Here is a 19232-nt window from a genome sequence, read left to right on the forward strand (position 1 = left end):
TCTCCGCTCTAATTCATCCCAAAGGTGTTCTATCGGGTTGAGGTCAGGACTCTGTGCAGGCCAGTCAAGTTCATCCACACCAGACTCTGTCATCCATGTCTTTATGGACCTTGCTTTGTGCACTGGTGCACAGTCATGTTGGAAGAGGAAGGGGCCAGCTCCAAACTGTTCCCACAAAGTTGGGAGCATGGAATTGTCCAAAATGTCCTGGTGTGCTGAAGCATTCAGAGTTCCTTTCACTGGAACTAAGGGGCCAAGCCCAGCTCCTGAAAAACAACCCCACACCATAATCCCCCCTCCACCAAACTTTACACTTGGCACAATGCAGTCAGACAAGTACCGTTCTCCTGGCAACCGCCAAACCCAGACTCATCCATCAGATTGCCAGATGGAGAAGCGCGATTCGTCACTCCAGAGAACGCGTCTCCACTGCTCTAGAGTCCAGTGGCGGCGTGCTTTACACCACTGCATCCGACGCTTTGCATTGCACTTGGTGATGTATGGCTTGGATGCAGCTGCTCGGCCATGGAAACCCATTCCATGAAGCTCTCTGCGCACTGTTCTTGAGCTAATCTGAAGGCCACATGAAGTTTGGAGGTCTGTAGCGATTGACTCTGCAGAAAGTTGGCGACCTCTTCGCACTATGCGCCTCAGCATCCACTGACCCCGCTCCGTCAGTTTACGTGGCCTACCACTTCGTGGCTGAGTTGCTGTCGTTCCCAAACACTTCCACGTTCTTATAATACAGCTGACAGTTGACTGTGGAATATTCAGGAGCGAGGAAATTTCACGACTGGATTTGTTGCACAGGTGGCATCCTATCACAGTTCCACGCTGGAATTCACTGAGCTCCTGAGAGCAACCCATTCTTTCACAAATGTTTGTAAAAACAGTCTGCATGCCTAGGTGCTTGATTTTATACACCTGTGGCCATGGAAGTGATTGGAACACCTGATTCTGATTATTTGGATGGGTGAGCGAATACATTTGGCAATATAGTGTATATCACTAAACTGAAAAGCTATATTAAAAGTGCTGAGGGAATGCAGAGATAATGCAGAATTAAAACCTGTGCACTTGCTATAGGTTAACTCAAAGCTACTCAAACATTGTGTAGGGACACTCAAGTCCTTTTTTTTCAGCTAGACAATGACAAACTATGGATAACTAGGGATAAAATATGGATAAAATTCTCTGTTTCTCTATGTTGCTTTGAGACAGTGTCCATTGTTAAAAGCAGTTGTTGTATTAACTGAATCTTCATCTGTTCTTTATTATTCTGATATGTTGTATCTAAATAAATCACGCTGTTGTCTTCTTGTTCGATGTTGTTTGTCATAGAGCTTTTAGCTTCCTTACAAACTGTGGTGCTCTTGCACATCACTCCACTCTGTGCTCATTCAACCTGAAGGCTTATATATTACTAAGGTTTTATTTATTAGGTGAAAAAAAAAAAAAGACTCAAATATTTATCATTACAATTTAAAGTGCAAAGTTACTTAAAGGTACACTCCAGTTTAGAAATCTCAGTCACGCCCCTCAGTTTTATTGGAAATGTTTTAATTGACATTCTGGCTGTTTTTGTTTTCCAGTTAGAATTTTTAAATGCAATTATTAGTTATTATATATATATATATATATATATATATATATATATATATATATATATATATATATATATATATATATATATATATATATATATATATATATAATTGAAAAAAACATTCAAATATAAAAAAAAAACTCAGCATTTGATACTTGATTACCCTTTAAGAACACAACTTTGACTACAACAAATGACACCACATCAATGCTAATATCTCAATATAAAAGCCATTTTATATTATACCATATCCAAATCTACTCGTATAAATGTGAACTCTTAATTTTCCCAACATGAGAATCTAGAGATTTTTTTTTTCTTTTGCATTAAGAGCCTTAGTACTTTGAGTGACTAATAATAGTTTAACCCATAAGATAGCTTAAATAGCAGCACCGAGGTGTGTGCTGTGCGAGTTGATGGATTTTTAAAATGAATGATTTTCATCCTGTTAGATCATTTGGTCCACCCCATAGAAGTTTCAGCTCTGCTGTCTTTCCTCTCCATTATCAGATGTCCATAACTAGAAAAGAATGAACAAAAAATCACTAGGCCCAACTGAACATTTTGAAGATATTAAAACTGTAAATGAAAAATGTAGAAATCACGTATAAGAATAAAGATTTAAACCAAAGTTTTAAATTGGCTAAGAAAGGTTACTCACTGTGAGGTTGTCTCTTAGCAGCTGTATGATGATGGTGCTGTCTTTAAAAGAGTCTTCATTAAGTGAACTGACCTCTGCTGTAGCCTTTTCAAGTACCTGCAAGAAACCACACCCAGTTTATACGGCTGCTCAAAATAAGTGGAAAAAAGGTGGGGCATTGCTGGGCTGAGTGTACCTCTTTGGCGAGGTCGCAAGCTTTCTGCGGAGAACCAAGAATCTCATAGTAGAAGACAGAGAAGTTCAGGGCGAGGCCCAGGTGGATGGGGTGTGTCGGAGGCATTTCTTTCTTGCTCAGATCAAATGCCTCTTGGTAGGCTTGCTGAGAGTCTGTTATAGCAGCTGCAAAGCAAAGACATTAAAATCAGTGAACAACTACTGACTTAATGAGGAACATCAGAACAATAGGAAGGTATAATACACTCAAAGCCCATCCCAGGAACACTGAGAGACGCACCCTGAGTGAAACACCAGTCCAACTGCACTGTAGTGCGCTGTACACACACATTCACTCCTAGAGGCAATTTAGCATAGCCAATCCACTAACTGTCATGTTTTTTGGAGGTAAGAGGAAAACAGAGAACTTGGTAGAAAGATTAGCAAACACTGTGAGAATGGGAAAACCGTAACCCAAGCTCATGGTTGAACAAGGGACCCTGGAGCTGTGAGGCAGCAACACTACACACCACGCCATCATGCTGCCCTGATATGATATACCGAGGTCTAATATTCCAAGGTCTATCCATAATATTCCCAGTGAGTATTAACTTGCTAGAGAGGTCCATTACTGCGCCAGTCTGGTTGACTTAAATTGTAAAATTAAATTTGTGGATAACATTGATCTACCCTCTAAATACACATTTTTTGTTTAATAGGTAGGTTGTAATGGTATCACAAAAAAGGGTTGGGGAGCACTGGTGGTTCAAATAGCATGAAGGCTCTGTGATGTTTATCGGAAGTTCAAGCCACAGGACAACCAAGCCCTGGGCCTTTGAGCAAGGCCCTCAACCTTCCCTGTGCTCCGGGATGCTACATAATGGCTGACCTGCACCGTGACCCTAACTTTACCCTAACCCAATCTAGGATATTCAAAGAAAAGCATTTCGGTGTGCTGTAGTGTATATATGACAAGGCTCTTTCTTCTACAATAGTTAAGATTTGTACACGTTTAAAAGGATGTACATATTCAATAGAAATCTAGATATCCAGTTAATCCAGTTTTTAGGCAAAGGGACCTTTTTCGCACCTTTGTGCTCATCAGGGTTAAAATACTTTTAATCTTTTGCTTATAAGTTAACCATCCTATAGTCCACTTTCAGGAGCCCTATGTCTAAGCTGCTTGGCTAACAATAATTTAACAGCATGGTCTCACAAACAACACAAGGTATCCTCGTGTTGAAGACTGGCAGTATGCATGTACTTTTATGAACATTAGTCATTTATAGTAGTAATTGTCTTACTCTTGTCATCTTTCGGGGCCACTTCAGCAAGGTATCTAAAATAGTCTCCTTTCATCTTCAGGTAAAAGACCTTGTTTTCTTGATTTGTGGTGTTTTTGATTAGATATTTATTCAGCAGTTCCTGTAGAAGAGAGACAACATTGTTAGATTAAAAATGAGAAAAAATGGTACACAAACTCCATCAGAATTGGAAAGACCTGAGAAGCTGAATATTCAGTGTCTTAGTAAGATGCAGTTTGACTGTTTATCACCTCTCACCTCTATATTTGTCACTTCTCACAGAGACTACAACATTTTGTAACTTTGAACTATTGCTATGTTGCTGTGTGGTGCCTTGTAAGTGGTAATTTTCAAGCTGTAATAATGTCATTTTCCATTGTCCGTCATGCAGTATGGGAAAAACAACACACTTTTACACTTACAAACAAACAGAGAAGGAGCACTTTATGCTGTTCCTAATGTAGTGTTTAATGTCACTTCATAAACAGGCAAATGAGAAGACTAATCCAAGTTGATGAGATAAAATTATAGATTGAGGGTCATTTTCTGTGCCTTTATTTATTGATGGCAGGGATTACAAGAATGCAGCAGTAGTCTTTGTCATGTCCTAGCATACTGACCCTTAACACTGTATACCAAGTGGGAGCTTTCATATAAGAAACACTAGGGTTCCATTACCTAAGAGTTACACAGCACAATGCTGGCTTCTTTACCATATGACACTTTGTTTATCCTACTAAAGCTCAGAAGTCAAAATAGACCAGTCCCTACAAGCAGAAATGTTTTAGAAAAGTTTAGTTTTCCAGGTAATTTAATTAGAAGATTATAAGTTTGAATGCATATGTGATTTTTAAATAAAACTATCTGAAAGGGTGGGCCACATGCTGCATTTGTACAATGCGTCTGTGTGGTGTTTAAAGAGTTTACACAAGCTTTCCTGACTGTCTATCTGATATCAGATGCTATTGCTCTTGAATGAATCACTATCACTCAGCATCTGCAAAATAAAGGCCACTCAAGACATAAGCTTGATTCCACAAACCTGCACATCCTGTTTTTATCCAATGCCTTGCCAAACGATATTACTTACCAGTACATCATTGCAGATATCTCTGAGTTCATGCTCTACTTTCTTCCGGTATTCTTTGACCACTTCAGGCTTCTTGTCACTCTCTTCAGGATTGCTCTCAACATTGGATATGACCCGCCAGGCCAACCTGCGTGTGCCCACCACATTCTTATAGGCGACAGACAGCAAGTTTCTTTCCTCATTAGAAAGTTCCTGGCCAGCCTTGGTGGCCTCCCTCATACAAGCCACCATATCATCATAACGTTCAGCTTGCTCAGCCAATTTGGCCTTGAGGACCAAGTCTGCTCTTTCCATTCTGTGTCTGTTTTCTGGGTGCTTGCAACAAAAAACAAAGCTCTCTCCAACCCCAACAAGTGGCTGCAGTGGACACAATTCTTCCTTAATCTTCAAAGAAGCTGAAGCTATAAAAAAAAAGAACATTCATTAGTACATTCACATGCTGAAGGCATACATGTTCAATGCACATGCATATTTCAATTTACTTACATTACAAACTTATTTTATCAAATGAAAAATCATTCTCTGTTTTGTACTTCTGCACTGAATTAATACTATACTTTCAAATGAAAAATCCATCTTGAATGACTTATTAATCTTCATCATTGACATGTGACCCCTGGCATCCGAGTTTTATTGCATCACAAAATTCTTCGTTAGTACATAGTTTCACTTTGGTGTCCTACAATACCACTGTGCTGTTTGACTGCCTGCTGGTAGTGTTGCCAAAAGGATTTAGCATTTGCTTCATCTCCATCTATAAAGACTGATGTAGCAGTGCTTTAGTAATTTAGTCTACCCTGCTCTCTGATCTCCCTATCTGTGCATTATGCTTAAACTGCTGAAAGCTTCCACTTTCATGCTAATACCACAATCAATACTTCTGTCCTTTCAACCATTTCGTACAGCTGCACTACTTTGTGAATCTTCGAGTCTGACTTTTGCAGTCTCCATGTTGGATTTCTCATTAATACAACGGTGAGAGGCTCCTGAGTGGTGCAAAAGTCTTTGCCCTATTGATGGGTAATCGCTGACAATGGCTGGAAGCCAAGGAAGCAAAATAGGCTTTGCACTCTGAGTAAGGGGGTGGCATAATCTCTATCCCATGTCAATCACAAACTAGAGCCACAAGCATCTGTGAGCTCATGTATTCATTATTAGATCGGGTAGATTTATGATCTAATTCCACATCCAGATTTCTCTCAATGCCCATTGTTGAAAGGACTATAAATTTCAAATTGAATTGTGTGTGGAAGAAGCCAGACAGCTTTCTTCAGAGTGTGTTATATTGCCTTTGATGCAGCAGGAGCAGTAGTTGGCTCCATGTGCTAGACTTAACTCTCTCTGCTTGGTAGATATAATACAAGAAAGCCATCTAGTGAGTTGGAATTAACAAGAAAAAAAAGACATAGAATGTCGGTGAAAATGTTAAGCAAGGAAATAGGGGTTTTTTTTTGTGCTTGTTTGTTTTTTAGGACCTAACAATGAAACCAGAGCTTTAGGTTTGAAATAGCTGAAATGTTTTCTCTTATTAAAGGTCATTGTAACTATGCTTCCAGTGTCTTCCTCTCTCTTTTCTTCTCATAGGAATAAAAAGCTTACTGCAATATCATAACATATTAACACCAAAACTGACATGCACATAATAAATGTTTCAATGTTTCAATAAAAACATCCTTTATGTGAGAGCTACTTTAAAGTATTAACCCCAAAATGACACTTGAAATGAACAGATACGGACCAATACATTTACAAACACGTTAACAGTCATGACGAATTTCGTACGAAATGAAAGCGGAATGATCCGGATTAATTGCACACACCTTTCATTCAGAGTTCATGCGGTGTTGCACAAGAAGTCGCGCGCATCAATCTGTCACCAATTTTACCTTTACGTGTGAATGAATCCGGAGAAAGGACACCATTTCCTCAAAAGCAACCTGAATAAACTAAATAACAGCAGCTTCTATATGGCTGTGCAGACGCGTTAAGATAGAAACATGTCTGATTCAGAAAGAGAGAAAAATAATGATTGGGTGGCCACACCTGTGAGTCGAGTTCTCAGACACTTTACTGCCACACCTAAGGAATCTGCTGGCAAACTGTCAGTGACAGTACACATGTATGAAGTGCGGCATGATGAGGAAGTACAAGCATCCATGCCTCTTTTTACACAATGTTTGAAAAATCTTTATAAACGCGGAAGGAAGGAAGGAAGTAAATAAACAAAAAAATAAAAAAGTAAGCGTTTAAAATTCTGTAAAGTGTGGCTTGTTTAGAGCCATAACTAAGTTCTTTGCTCACAACAATCAACGCGTTAGGAAACAGCTCCATAACCCAAGATAAACGGACCTCACCTTGGATGTGATCACTCCTCTTCAGACCAGGACAGATGAGAATGAAGCATGCTTTCCTTATGCAAGCGCTTCTCTACGATATGACCCCGCCCACAAAGTCTTCCTCCAATCAGAGTGCAGGACTGGCATCGTTTACCAAATTTGTCCATTAAATATTAAGCGCGCGAGTGGATTAAAACAACTATACCCCATTGCCATGGTGATGACCCATCCTCTGTCCAGCATGTGATGGGAACTAAGATGCACTAAGATATAGGGATCGCTGGATATTCTTTACTAGAAAAGTCCAAAATAGTTCAATGTATAGTAAGCAGTCTATGCAGGGCCGGTAGTTGCCTATGGCGCAAAATGATTGGGGGGCGCAGCACGTGGGGTATTTTGTTTATCGGAAGTGCGCTGTTGTGACCATCGGGCGCACCCATATATTAAGCAAAAATATTTTTTTTTCCAGGTAACATAATTTTAGTACTGATTTTCAGCTAACCGCTGCACTGATTAAAATATTGTTAGAACAAAAATAAAATTGACATCAACGAAAAATCATGATATTTGACAACATGGCATGCTGGACTAATTTAAACATCGTCTGCATCTTGACGTGATTATAATACATCAACATAACGTATTAATTATGCATGCACACGCAGTTACCATATATATAGTTTTGCCGTTTATGCATAAACACATGTGCTCTTAAAGTATTCTGTCCAAAAAATGAGTGAAAAGAAAATGATCAGGTGCACAAGGCAGGAAGCGACGCAAAGAAGAGGAGCAGAAAAAAAAAAAATCAAGGTAGGAATCAGAAGTCACCGACGGTGTATTAAGCGCGTTATGTTCATGAGGTAGTTAGAAATAGCCTTTTTTAGATCATCTTAACTGGCAGCACTGACACTGTGGAACGTCTTTGCTTAAGTCTTTGCTTATTTTATTTTACTTTATTTTCTTTGAAATAAACTGAAGCTTTTGTAATGTTGTTTTCATTTCGGTTGCTTGCTTTTAATTCACCAAAAAGTGTCTGAATGTCTTTTGAAAAAGACCATGACTAGGACTATAATCTAGCATTCATGAATTGAAATATATTTTAAGTATATCATTTTTCACTGTATGCACAAAATGGAAATGAAAGGTAGAGAATATAATAGAGTTCAGTGCACTTTTTTTGTTGATTTGGAGTCTTCTAGTGACTGTTAGTCAAATTTGTTTGTTATTTATTATCACAATTCATTTACTACTTATGCTTAATGCTTATTTATTTCAGTATTTATATTATGGTATAGTAAAGTTTTTCTTGAATTTTCTGGAATTTGTTTGTGGTGGGGTGTGGGGGGGATCTAACATCTCGCCTAGGGCACCCCCGGACCCTGGGCCGGCCCTGAGTCTATGATTTGAAAATTGACACAGAATCAGGTATATATATTGTATTTATGTATATTCCTGATTCCATATGTGGAATCTGCACATGTTGCTCTCTTAAAACTGTAAATTTTAGCATTTTAGATAGAAGTACGAACATAAAGAAAATACATCCATACATTTTCTATACCTGCTTTATTCCTAATTAGGGTCACAGGATCTGTTGAAGTCTATCCCAGCACACTCTGGGCAAAAGGCAGGGGTACACCCTGGACAGGTTGCCAGTCCATCACAGGGCCACATATAGACAGACAACCACACATTGGTTCTTCTTATTGGTTCTGGTTCTGTGTGCTGCTGACTGGACGTTTTAGAAAAGGGCAGGCAGTGCAGTTGTTGGAGTAATGCTGTGCGTGCATGTGCTAGAAGTTATGTAAAGTTGCTGGAAAGATGCTGATCTTTGTTGTGTTGTTTATTTGTAACACTGTTTTTCTTTATTAACTCTGTAGATAAACTCTGTAGATAATTGTGTATTAATTGACAAGCATGTTCAAGACATCGCTGATTTGCATGTGACACCCACAAATCCACAAAAGGTATTGAGGTTTAGCCATTGCTGTTATACCACAGCATTTCTACTGTGCTAATTGAGTGGCTAATCTTCTTTGTCTTAATATATGGAATTCTTTTGAATTGCTTTTTTCACATTAACATTAATGTCATCAAATATAAAAATCCTTATATTTGTGCATCCAACTGAAATAAATTATGTTAAAAAAAATAGCACATTTATACCAGCACAGGAGCAAGCGAAGTATACAAATGTTTTTCTGAACTAACTGTATGGCACAGGAACATGACATTTCCTGTGTAAATGCTCCTGCAAATGATTTACAAATAGATTTGTTTATATCCATTTTGTTAAATGAGGCCCATTGTGTGGAAGGCATGGTGTTCTAAAAGACTGCAAAAAACTATACACAAATTTGAACATAGGCATTACAGATCCATCATTTGACTCTTGTTTTATTCCAATACTTCTGAATAACCAAAGATCTGATAAAAGAATCTGATATCGTTAAGCACCAATTAGTGACGACATGCTCATTTCTTGAACATGGAAAAAAAAAATAGGGGTGAAATATTAACATAATGTTACAAATCCAGTTTGTCTGGGTTTCTTGTTGTCAGATTCACCGAATGTTTGCCCAGTTTAAAAAAGGGGTGTGGAAAGCCACAGATGTTTAAAAGGAGGACAATAGTAATGTCGGCTTGACCGCACTGTAAAGCAAAGAGTAACATACTATGTACATCTGCATTATAAAAGTACATGAACGTCTCATATTTTAAGACAGACTTGCTGCGTTTGGATTTAACAGATGTGCTCCCTTTTGGGGAATCAAAAACGTTTTAAGGTTGGGTGTGACAGGATGCGTAGTAAGCTTTCTGTAGAAGAAGCGTTTAATAGCCTGATCTTGTCTGAACATGTAGTTATTCGTGTCAGTGCACAATAACTCTCTGAAGTTGTGGATCTGTATATGAGACATTACCGAGCCCAGACACACACACACACCCTTAATATTGTGTGAAAAAGCTTTTTTTTGTTTAGTTTTTAGTATTTGTATTTAAATCAATGCAGTGTGTTTAATCACATTCTTTTGACTTCAATAGAATGCAGGCTTTAATATAAATGACATGATAGATCTCCAGTTTCCTTACACTGTCCAAAAACATTCTAGTAGGTAGATTAGCTACATTAAATTGGCCCAGATGTGAATTCAACCCATTGCACTCAGTGTTATTGGGATAGAAAGAATGAATGATTTAGGGCACAGTATCCTGGTTTGGGGGTTCAGTTCCCACCTTCACTCTGTGTGTGTGTTCTTTGGGAGTTGCCTCTGGGTACACTGGTTTCCTCCCCCAGCCCAAAGGCATGTGTTGTAAGCTGATCTCTAAATAATAGGTGTGGATGGGTTGGCCTACCATGGTGTCCCCCAGCTTGTGCCCCAAGTCTCCTGGGAAAGGTTTCAGGCTCCCTGTGACTCAGTGTAGGATAAGCGGTAAAGAAAAGAGATCAATGAATACACTTGGAATTTAAGGAGTCAAAGCATCTCTGACCACATGTAAAATCTCAAAGACATAAAAAGAATAGGCAAGGAATTGGGTCTCTATCTGCGTTGTTAACCACAATTTAATAGCTGCCATGAGACACCATTATAGTGGTAAATGTTTATCATGTAAGTGAAGTGCATTTCAAGAGCTATAGGCTACGCCAATATGTTAGCACAGAAAAGGAGCCTTTTTAGAGCTCTCATATAGCTGCATATGCTCAGTCATCAACCCTTGCGTGTGTAGAAGGTAGATATATTACTTTGGTAGATATATTACGTGTATCATCTCTCCGCACATGTCAGTTTTAATACATATGTTACGTAGAAGAAATGATACTCTGTTAGACTTTCTCACTTGCACATATCAAATTTTACACCAAATCCAGGATTATTTGTTCAGTGTGTACTGCTACCTTCACCATCATATTGTCACAGAGAGATTGTGTTTTCATACAAGGTATAAGTAAAACCTATGTGTAAAATTTATACAAGATTGTTATTAATTTAATACAGTCAAAATAATCAAGGCAGTGGTGAAAGGAGTCTTATTGGACTAATGAGCTAATACAAAAGCTTTTCTACTATGATAAACAATGTTCTGATGAAAAATATAGTTTTTTACGATGTGTAGCATGTGTAGGAGGCAATAAATGCTCACTTTCAAATGTTATCATCAGTGATCATCATTTGAGTGCATAAGCTCTCTGCTTGTCTGCTATGATGTTTTATTTCTTTTATATGTCCCTGCGTTTTAACATTTCTCTTTTATTCAGTATTAAGGAATTGTGGGTGTGCAGTGAGTCACTGTGGTTGTGTGTTGGTTAGGCTGCATTACTGTTTCTAGTCAGTTGGCGTAACCTTAGGCTTATGATGTCTTGTGAAGCTAGGCATTTGCATATTTTCAAACTGCTGTCTGCGGTGTGCCTACAATCTTCTGCACACATATACACACATTTGGGTAGAACTGCTGTGACTGACAGGATAGAGAGAGCACAGACAAATTTGCTCCTTTGACCTATGGCCATAAATTTGACTGTGTTATCGTCATGGTTAAAACTCATGATGTTCTGGCAATAAGGTAAACACTCTTCTGTTAAAACAGTCTTTATGATTACAGCAGCAGTTCTTACAGGGCTACAAGGATGAGACTTGGGCTTAAACTGTTTTTGGGAAGTGCAGATCTTTATGGTACCAATGTGGTGCTATAAACATTAGCAGATACATAAGGCCACAAGACACAAGTACAGGTAACACATCAGTCAGCAGCTTGAGTACACAGCTTGACAGAGAAAGAAAATATTGTTATTCATTCTTATATAGACTATGCCAGGTCTTCGGTGACACTAAAGTGACACTGTATATATCTACACCATGTGCTATATGGGATGTTGACACCTGGCCATCTCACCCATATGTGAACCTTTCCTAAGCTGTTACCACAAAATTGAAAGCAGATAATTGCATAGAAATGTGTCTGTATGCTGTAGCATTAGGATTTCCCTTCACTGCAACTAAGAGGTGCAAACATGTTCCAGCATGACATTTTCAGGATAGCTAATAATGTGGAAGAACTCGAGTAGTCTGTATAGAGCCCTGACCCCAACCCCACTGAACAACATAAAATCTATTGGAAAGCGTTTCCAGAACAGTGAAAAGAATGAAAAGCAAAGTGGGGACCAACTTTCAACAAGTACACAAGGGCATGTTGGTTAGATGTCCGCATATTTTTGGCCATATTGTGTATTTAACAGATAGTCTAATCTAACAAACCTTTCAATTTAGAATATTACCCTAATGATCTGACACCATATTCTAAAGTCTAATCAGCCACTACATTAAGGTGCTGTGGGGTTAGAGGGCAAGCCAGGCAAATTTGATGAATCTGGGAGATTTTTATTCAAACTGGGTATAGACGTTGATGTGATTTTAGGTTTGATTCTGTGGTAGTGTAAATATTGTGACTAAGAGATGAAATGAGATAATGATCAAAGGTCTGAATGACTCAGGTTGTATGAATATATTCATCTCTAACTTTAATATGAAATCAAGTGTCTGCATTAATGACTGGGTCCTTTGATATTTTGATTGACCCGTATTGGGTCTAATATATGAGAAAGCATCTTGTATCCAATTGTGTTTTCTACTGAAATAAACACAGTAAAGTTCAGTCCTGATTAGTTATATTATTATATTGTACACCGACCAGGCATAGCATTATGACCACCTGCCTAATATTGGTGTTGGTCACCATTTTGCTACCAAAACAGCCCTGACCCTTCATGCACTGTGTATTCTATCAGAACCAGCATTAACTTCTTCAGCAATCTGAGCAACAGTAACTCGTCTGTTGGATCTTACTAAACGGCCCAGCCTTCACTCCCCATGTGTATCAATGAGCCTTGGCCACCCATGACCCTGTCGCCGGTTCACCACTGTTTCCTCCTTGGACCACTTTTGATAGATACTGACCACTGCAGACCGGGAACACCCCACAAGAGCTGCAGTTTTGGAGATGCTCTGATCCAGTTGTCTAGCCATCACATCTTGGCCCTTGTTAAACTCGCTCAAATCCTTACGCTTGCCCATTTTTCCTGCTTCTAACTTTGAGGACAAAATGTTCACTTGCTGCCTAATATATCCCACCCACGGTGAGGAGATAATCAGTGTTATTCACTTCACCTGTCACTGCTCGTGTTATGCTTGATCGGTTTAATTTACACATTTAATATTCAATATTTCTACCTTCATATCCAAATTTCAGTCTGTGCATTTGGTATCAATTTAATGTTGATTAGATTAATCGACCAACCATTCTGGGTTTGTCTGCATTTTCATTTATGTTTAGCATTGCAACAGACACAGTCTCAACATGGTGTAACCTGAGCAATGCCCTAAGGCAGCTAGCATACATTCAGTTTAGCACTTTTGTCTGCTGCTTCTCAGCCTGTAATGAGATTGTGAAGCTATGTTACAAGAAATGAAAGCATCACCTTCCAGAACAGGATGTATACCTTCTACCCTAAAGGCTTTGCTAGTTTCCCCTATTGTAGAAAAGAGTCTCCTATAACCAGAGCACGATAGAATTTTTACTGTTTTTTTTTTTTACTTTAGACACACAAAATTCTGACAGGAGTGATGCTCTTGTGGACAAATCTTACTGTTATCTTGAGTTTTTGTGACTATGCTGTTGATTCGTCAGCCATCACATTTTCCTAAATTTCAGAGCTCAATGCCAGAGATGATGGCTCAAAGTCTATGCCTAAGACATCGAAACATTCCTCTCTGAAGTCTGGAATTATTTCCTCCATCAGAAAGCCTACTCATCTATAATTTACACAAGTAAAACTAAGACTAATGGAAGAAGACTAGACAAACATTTTTGCAGCCAATACACTGAGTAGCAAGAAGGTTAGCCATGATGAAATACTGAGGATGTTATGTTTATTGTCGGATTGTGATGGAGGATTTCAGGGTCAAAACGAATCTCTGAAAACATATTAGTTGCCTGTAAGAAAGTAAATAAAGAAAGTATAACAGCTGGTAAAGAAGAAAAATGGGGAAAGGGTGGGGGTTGGTGGAAAATAATAATATGGAAATCTTAGAAATAGCTTAAATCTCCTGACAAATGGATTTGAAAACAGGAACTGTGTCGGGAAAAAAGGTCAGTGGATAAACATGTCTGCTAAATGGATGTGTATAAAAAATAGCAGTGGATGCGGTTCATGTAAGACTGGGAGCATGTTCATGGGAATGTGTTTGTCCCATCCCATTAGCATGACTTAAAAGTGTACATGCATGTCTTCAAAACACACGGCTCATTAAATACAATTCTACTGCATTCATATGAAGCATTAAATGAATAAACCTCTTTAAATATTGCTGATCTTGCCTTATTTTTACCAACACTGAATTACTCTGATTAATCATCTCAGATCTGTGATACTAACACTGACTTCTCATGTGAACAGATGAATGTATGAACATTTTTCATTTTAACACGAGGTGTCATTTCTCGCCCGTATCTGTTTACAGAAACAGCCTTTATTTGTTTCTACCCGTGAGAATGTCCACAGGAGTGTATTCACGTCATTCTGAACTGAACGCTAATTGTTAGTAAGCCTAACGACGGTTAGCAAGTAGCAGTGCATATCAAAAACGCAGATAGCGTTACGTATGAAAATCTCATCCTCGTCATTCTCTGCAAGCTATGCGCTTACCAGAAAAGGCCAGAGAAGATAAGAGATTGATACCATGGAAAGCTAAACAAATGGTACAGATAATACAAATGTGTCAGACAGAATATCAACAACAGATCTATAATTATCTTGCTAATGACTCATGGCTTACAGTACGATGGAAGTGTTCTGTCTATAAGATCATCTTTAGTTTTCAATCATGTTTGAATCATATTTTTTAAATCTAATAATTAAAATATGGTAAAACTAAACCCTGATTAGATTTATTTATTTATTTATTTATATTAATTTCTTGCCTTAAGCATTTAATATGGTTTTCTAAATGCTCAGACATGCTCTTGACTCATTATGTAGTCTGGGCGTGTCAAGGTACAGCTAATTGTTGTGAAGGTAGCTTTTCTGATTCAACATCAGATAATCATGTTGGATGACGTATTTACTACTGTCTAATACGGAGAACTGAGAAATAGAGAAAGTGAGAAATGTACAGACGGAAATATTTCATTTCTGTTAGTTATCATTGTCACTGCAGAGTGGAAATAACACGGGTTATATCATAATCATAAATGTCTGAATGTAATAATAAAAAACAGACTCAGGATCAGATTTCCTCCATCTGTGATGATTTTATGCAATGTGAGCGAAATGTTATCAAGGGTATTTATTAATTCATTCTAAATTTCGCAGAGTATCTGACTGTGCCAGAATTCACAGGCCATGCACACAGACGATGCTGGCACTTTTGGTCACGCCCAATTTGGGTACAGACACAGATACAGATAGTGGCATTGTGTCATACCCCTATCCAGGAGGTTGGTGACCTCATATCCTCTTCTGAATGTTGTATAAGTTGTCTTAATGTCACCATCTCCTTCTCCCTTTATCTCTTTCTCTTCCCAGTCCTTCCCTGTTACTCCTCATTCAACTCTCAACCCACCCCCCCAGTCAATTCACTGGCTTTTTATCCTGATTTGCATAACACACACACACACACACACACACACACAGAGAGAGATAGAGAGACTGCAGAGGACGGCAGAGAAAGCTAAACAACTAGAGTTCAAGCTTCACAATACATGAATAATACATGACTAATACATGAATAATACAAGAATAATACAAGCCATAACTTCTAAAGCCTGGATGATGAAGCATGAGACTGCAAGTGGTACATCAATCCAAGGCTTCACTTCATATTTAACATTTTAACTCCCAATTTGATGCCTAATGACTCGGCTACATGGTTCCTAGTATATACCATGACTGAAAGCTATACCTAAATCTTTGACATTACATAAGCCATAATCTTTGTGAATCCTCATAGTAGTAACTTGTTCTATTGGCTGAAAGTCTTGCTTTCCAATGCAAATTTCATCACTTGCCTTAGAGGAAGTGAGGCACTTTTGGGGCGTGTTTTGTTCTTGACAGCTCCTTGGGTGTAGTCCATAGGGAGTGAGTAAGTGGGGTTCTGGGCATGCCCAGCCTGGCTGTTTAAAAACCATTCTTTATCACAAGAGACAGAACAAGCACTGACTTCACTGTGGCTTACACACGTGTTAGGGTGTGACTGAGAACTGTAGGGCAATTCCACTCAAATGTCAACCTTAGAATGGGAAAAAATGAATTTAGGAGCTACGTGTATCTTCCACTCAAATTTTACTGTGGTTATTGTCCCTCTAGTCAAATTAGAGAGAGAATTTAATTCAGATATATAGAATACTGGATCAGACATGCCTCCGCGTTAATGCAAAACTGTCACATACATAATAGCAAAGCTAGAAAATGATAGAAATGATAGAAATGATAGAAAATTTTCAAATTTGTTTCTCTCTTTCATGTTATACATGACACTTTATATAACGGAATCGTCCTCCAAAAGGTTTGTCAGTTTGACATCGCATTTATTAAAATTGCACTGTTTTTGAAACATGTATAACAATACATGTTCTACAAGAATGTCCTTTTTCTCAGAAGGTTAAATATTAATACACATGAATTGACTAATTGGTCCAGCGTTTGCCTCTGCTGTTAGAACATAATGCTGGAACTGATCTGTCTTCTGTTCCAACTCCTTTCAGATCCTAAACACGTACAAGCCTGTGTAACATAATAAATAGCAGCAGCATGCATTACGATCTGTGGAGTGTGAACAGCTGAGTGAAACTGAGGTAACTAGTATACTTTAACTAGTCATTCAATTTGAAGCTGTTCTCAAAAGTTCTGAGGGGTCAGTGATGGTATAGCCAGGTTATAAGAGCCCTCAGAGGGAGTAGCTAAGATCTGATCGAAAACTTCAAACAAGTGAGTGCAAGTAAAGAAATTAGAAGCGTGTCCTCTCTGCTGATCAAATTCCAGACATGCACTGCAGAGCACAGAGAAGAATGATTTCAGTTTAAATGACTGGTCAAATTCAGTCTATTTTCCAAGATGAACAAAAGATGATAGAGCAGATACATCACTGTGGATTGTTGAAACATTATATATGTATGTATGTTTATATATTTGTGGGGAAGGCATGATGGTGTTAGCACATTTGCCTTGCACCTTTGGGAACTGGGCCCTGCCTCTGCCCTCAGTGCACAGAAAGTTCTTCCTGTACTTTGAAGGATTCCTCCATGTTTTCCAGTTTCCTCCCAGTCTGTAGTGTATTGTCTGTAGTGTGAGTGTGTGTAATGCAGTGATATGGCCAGGGTCCAGGGTGCAACCCTGCCTTGTTCCCGAGTTCCTTTTTAGGTTCCCCGCAACCCTATGTAGGATAAGAGGTACAGAAAATGAATGGATTAATCTATTTATTTGTTTATTTGAATTTGTACTTTTTGTATAAGCCACTGAATAATGAGAATCTTTACACTATGAATATTTTTTTTTAATAATATCATTATTTTGTAGACAGTATTATTATTATTCTGCATACTATATGGTACTGAAGATTTCTGGCTACACTTTATTACTGGATCATATTATTGAGTATATGATATATAACATGACAGTTAAAGAATGTTTACCGGCCATCAAATGTATTGCACTTTACTCATATCTCAGCATTATCATTCTACAATCAAGTGGAATTGATCCTGTGTTATAGGTTATATAAGTGCACTGATACTTTATTGATTTCCCTTGGAGGCTTCGCGCTTCTTGATGCCCTACTTCTGGTTGGAGTCTCATCGCTTGGATGTTTCTCACTGCTGCTGAAAATGGCTCCACATGGGCAACCTATAGATACATGAGATTACGGTGGATATTGCCACTTAGAAACCATGAAGATGCTGTGAACTGCAACTGATAAACAGTTTTGCTCTCTAGTCTTCATTAGTGAAGAGCTGATAAATTAAGATAAGTTTTCCCCCACCACACTAGCTATTGCTCATTAGAGATAAACATCATGTACACACTATATTTATATATTTTTTTATTATATTTTTTCTGCTCTTTGTCAATGTCCATATTATTAAAAGTACTATAAATATAGAATTTAATTAATTTCATTTAATTCCATTTCATTGCATTAGCTGATTGAACTGCAGCAAGCACTAATTAAAGGCCCTTAGATCTAGTGAAGAAAAATCTTAATGCTATAACACACAATTCCATAATTGTTTTAAATATTCAATAACGAAATCAATAATAAGTTTTATTAAATTATAGAAAACTATCATTTAAATGATTGCTTATGATTATGATTTTTATTAAAGGAAATGTCAGTAGTTATTCAGTTTCTCTGAAAGGTAAAGATTATGCGTAATGTTTGTTTTATACAGTCATGTCGCCTAATTTCATATAAAATACCAATAATTGTATATTGTAAATTTTAGAAGGTAAATGCTGCCCCCCAGCGACCAAATAAGAGCATCACAGATTGCTCTGTTTGCTTACTTAAATGTAGTCTCCTAAGTTAGTTGTACTGCCCATAATTGTTCAAATAGTTATTTAAATAAAATTTTAAAAATATAATATATTGGAGGCCTCACTGAAAAAATAAAATTTTCAATACTGTGATGAAAATAGTTTACTAATGTACATGAAAGTATATTTCTTTCTTTCTTTCTTTCTTTCTTTCTTTCTTTCTTTCTTTCTTTCTTTCTTTCTTTCTTTCTTTCTTTCTTTTTCTTTCTTTCTTTCATTCTTTCTTTCTTTCTTTCTTTCTTTCGTTACTGACTTTTTGCAGAGAGAATGAAGGTTTCCTCCAAACAATTGAGGAAATGTGTGATTATTTTTATGGATCCCTGAAGTAAGTCATTAATATTGAGAGAATGGATGCAAAAACACAATCACTGTTAGGACAGAGAGAATTCACCTGATGCTCATTGTACTAATAAAACAGTGTCTGAAATTATACTTAAAATCCTGCAGGATATTTTGGAGATAATCTGCTTTCTTTTTTCAAGGAACATTTACTCATGG

General features: G+C 37.8%; 1 protein-coding gene across 3 annotated transcripts; it reads right to left on the reverse strand.

The window, feature by feature from the left end:
* Positions 1-1524: 1524 nt before the first annotated feature.
* On the reverse strand, positions 1525-7323 carry ywhaqb (tyrosine 3-monooxygenase/tryptophan 5-monooxygenase activation protein, theta polypeptide b). Of its 3 annotated transcripts, none has more exons than XM_058399873.1 (6): positions 7169-7323; positions 4815-5215; positions 3725-3845; positions 2443-2606; positions 2268-2363; positions 1525-2126 (listed from the first exon to the last, which is right to left on the reverse strand). In XM_058399873.1, exons 2-6 carry the CDS (start codon positions 5106-5108, stop codon positions 2085-2087), a joined length of 717 nt encoding a protein of 238 aa, XP_058255856.1. In that variant the 5' UTR covers positions 5109-5215; positions 7169-7323; the 3' UTR covers positions 1525-2084. The 3 variants fall into 3 exon arrangements, with proteins under 3 accessions (XP_058255856.1, XP_058255857.1, XP_058255855.1); XM_058399874.1 differs by having other exon boundaries at positions 7164-7211; XM_058399872.1 differs by lacking the exon at positions 7169-7323 and adding an exon at positions 6635-6656.
* Between the last annotated feature and the right edge of the window lie 11909 nt (positions 7324-19232).

The sequence above is a fragment of the Hemibagrus wyckioides genome, linkage group LG09 (genome assembly GCF_019097595.1).
Source record: "Hemibagrus wyckioides isolate EC202008001 linkage group LG09, SWU_Hwy_1.0, whole genome shotgun sequence".
Taxonomy (NCBI): Eukaryota; Metazoa; Chordata; class Actinopteri; order Siluriformes; family Bagridae; genus Hemibagrus; species Hemibagrus wyckioides.

Coding starts and splice junctions, on each gene's coding strand:
- ywhaqb (XM_058399872.1), bottom strand. Junction 3,846..4,814: donor ATATCTGCAATGATGTACTG/GTAAGTAATATC, acceptor TCTCTTCTACAG/GAACTGCTGAATAAATATCT. Junction 2,127..2,267: donor TGCTAAGAGACAACCTCACA/GTGAGTAACCTT, acceptor ATTCTTTTCTAG/TTATGGACATCTGATAATGG.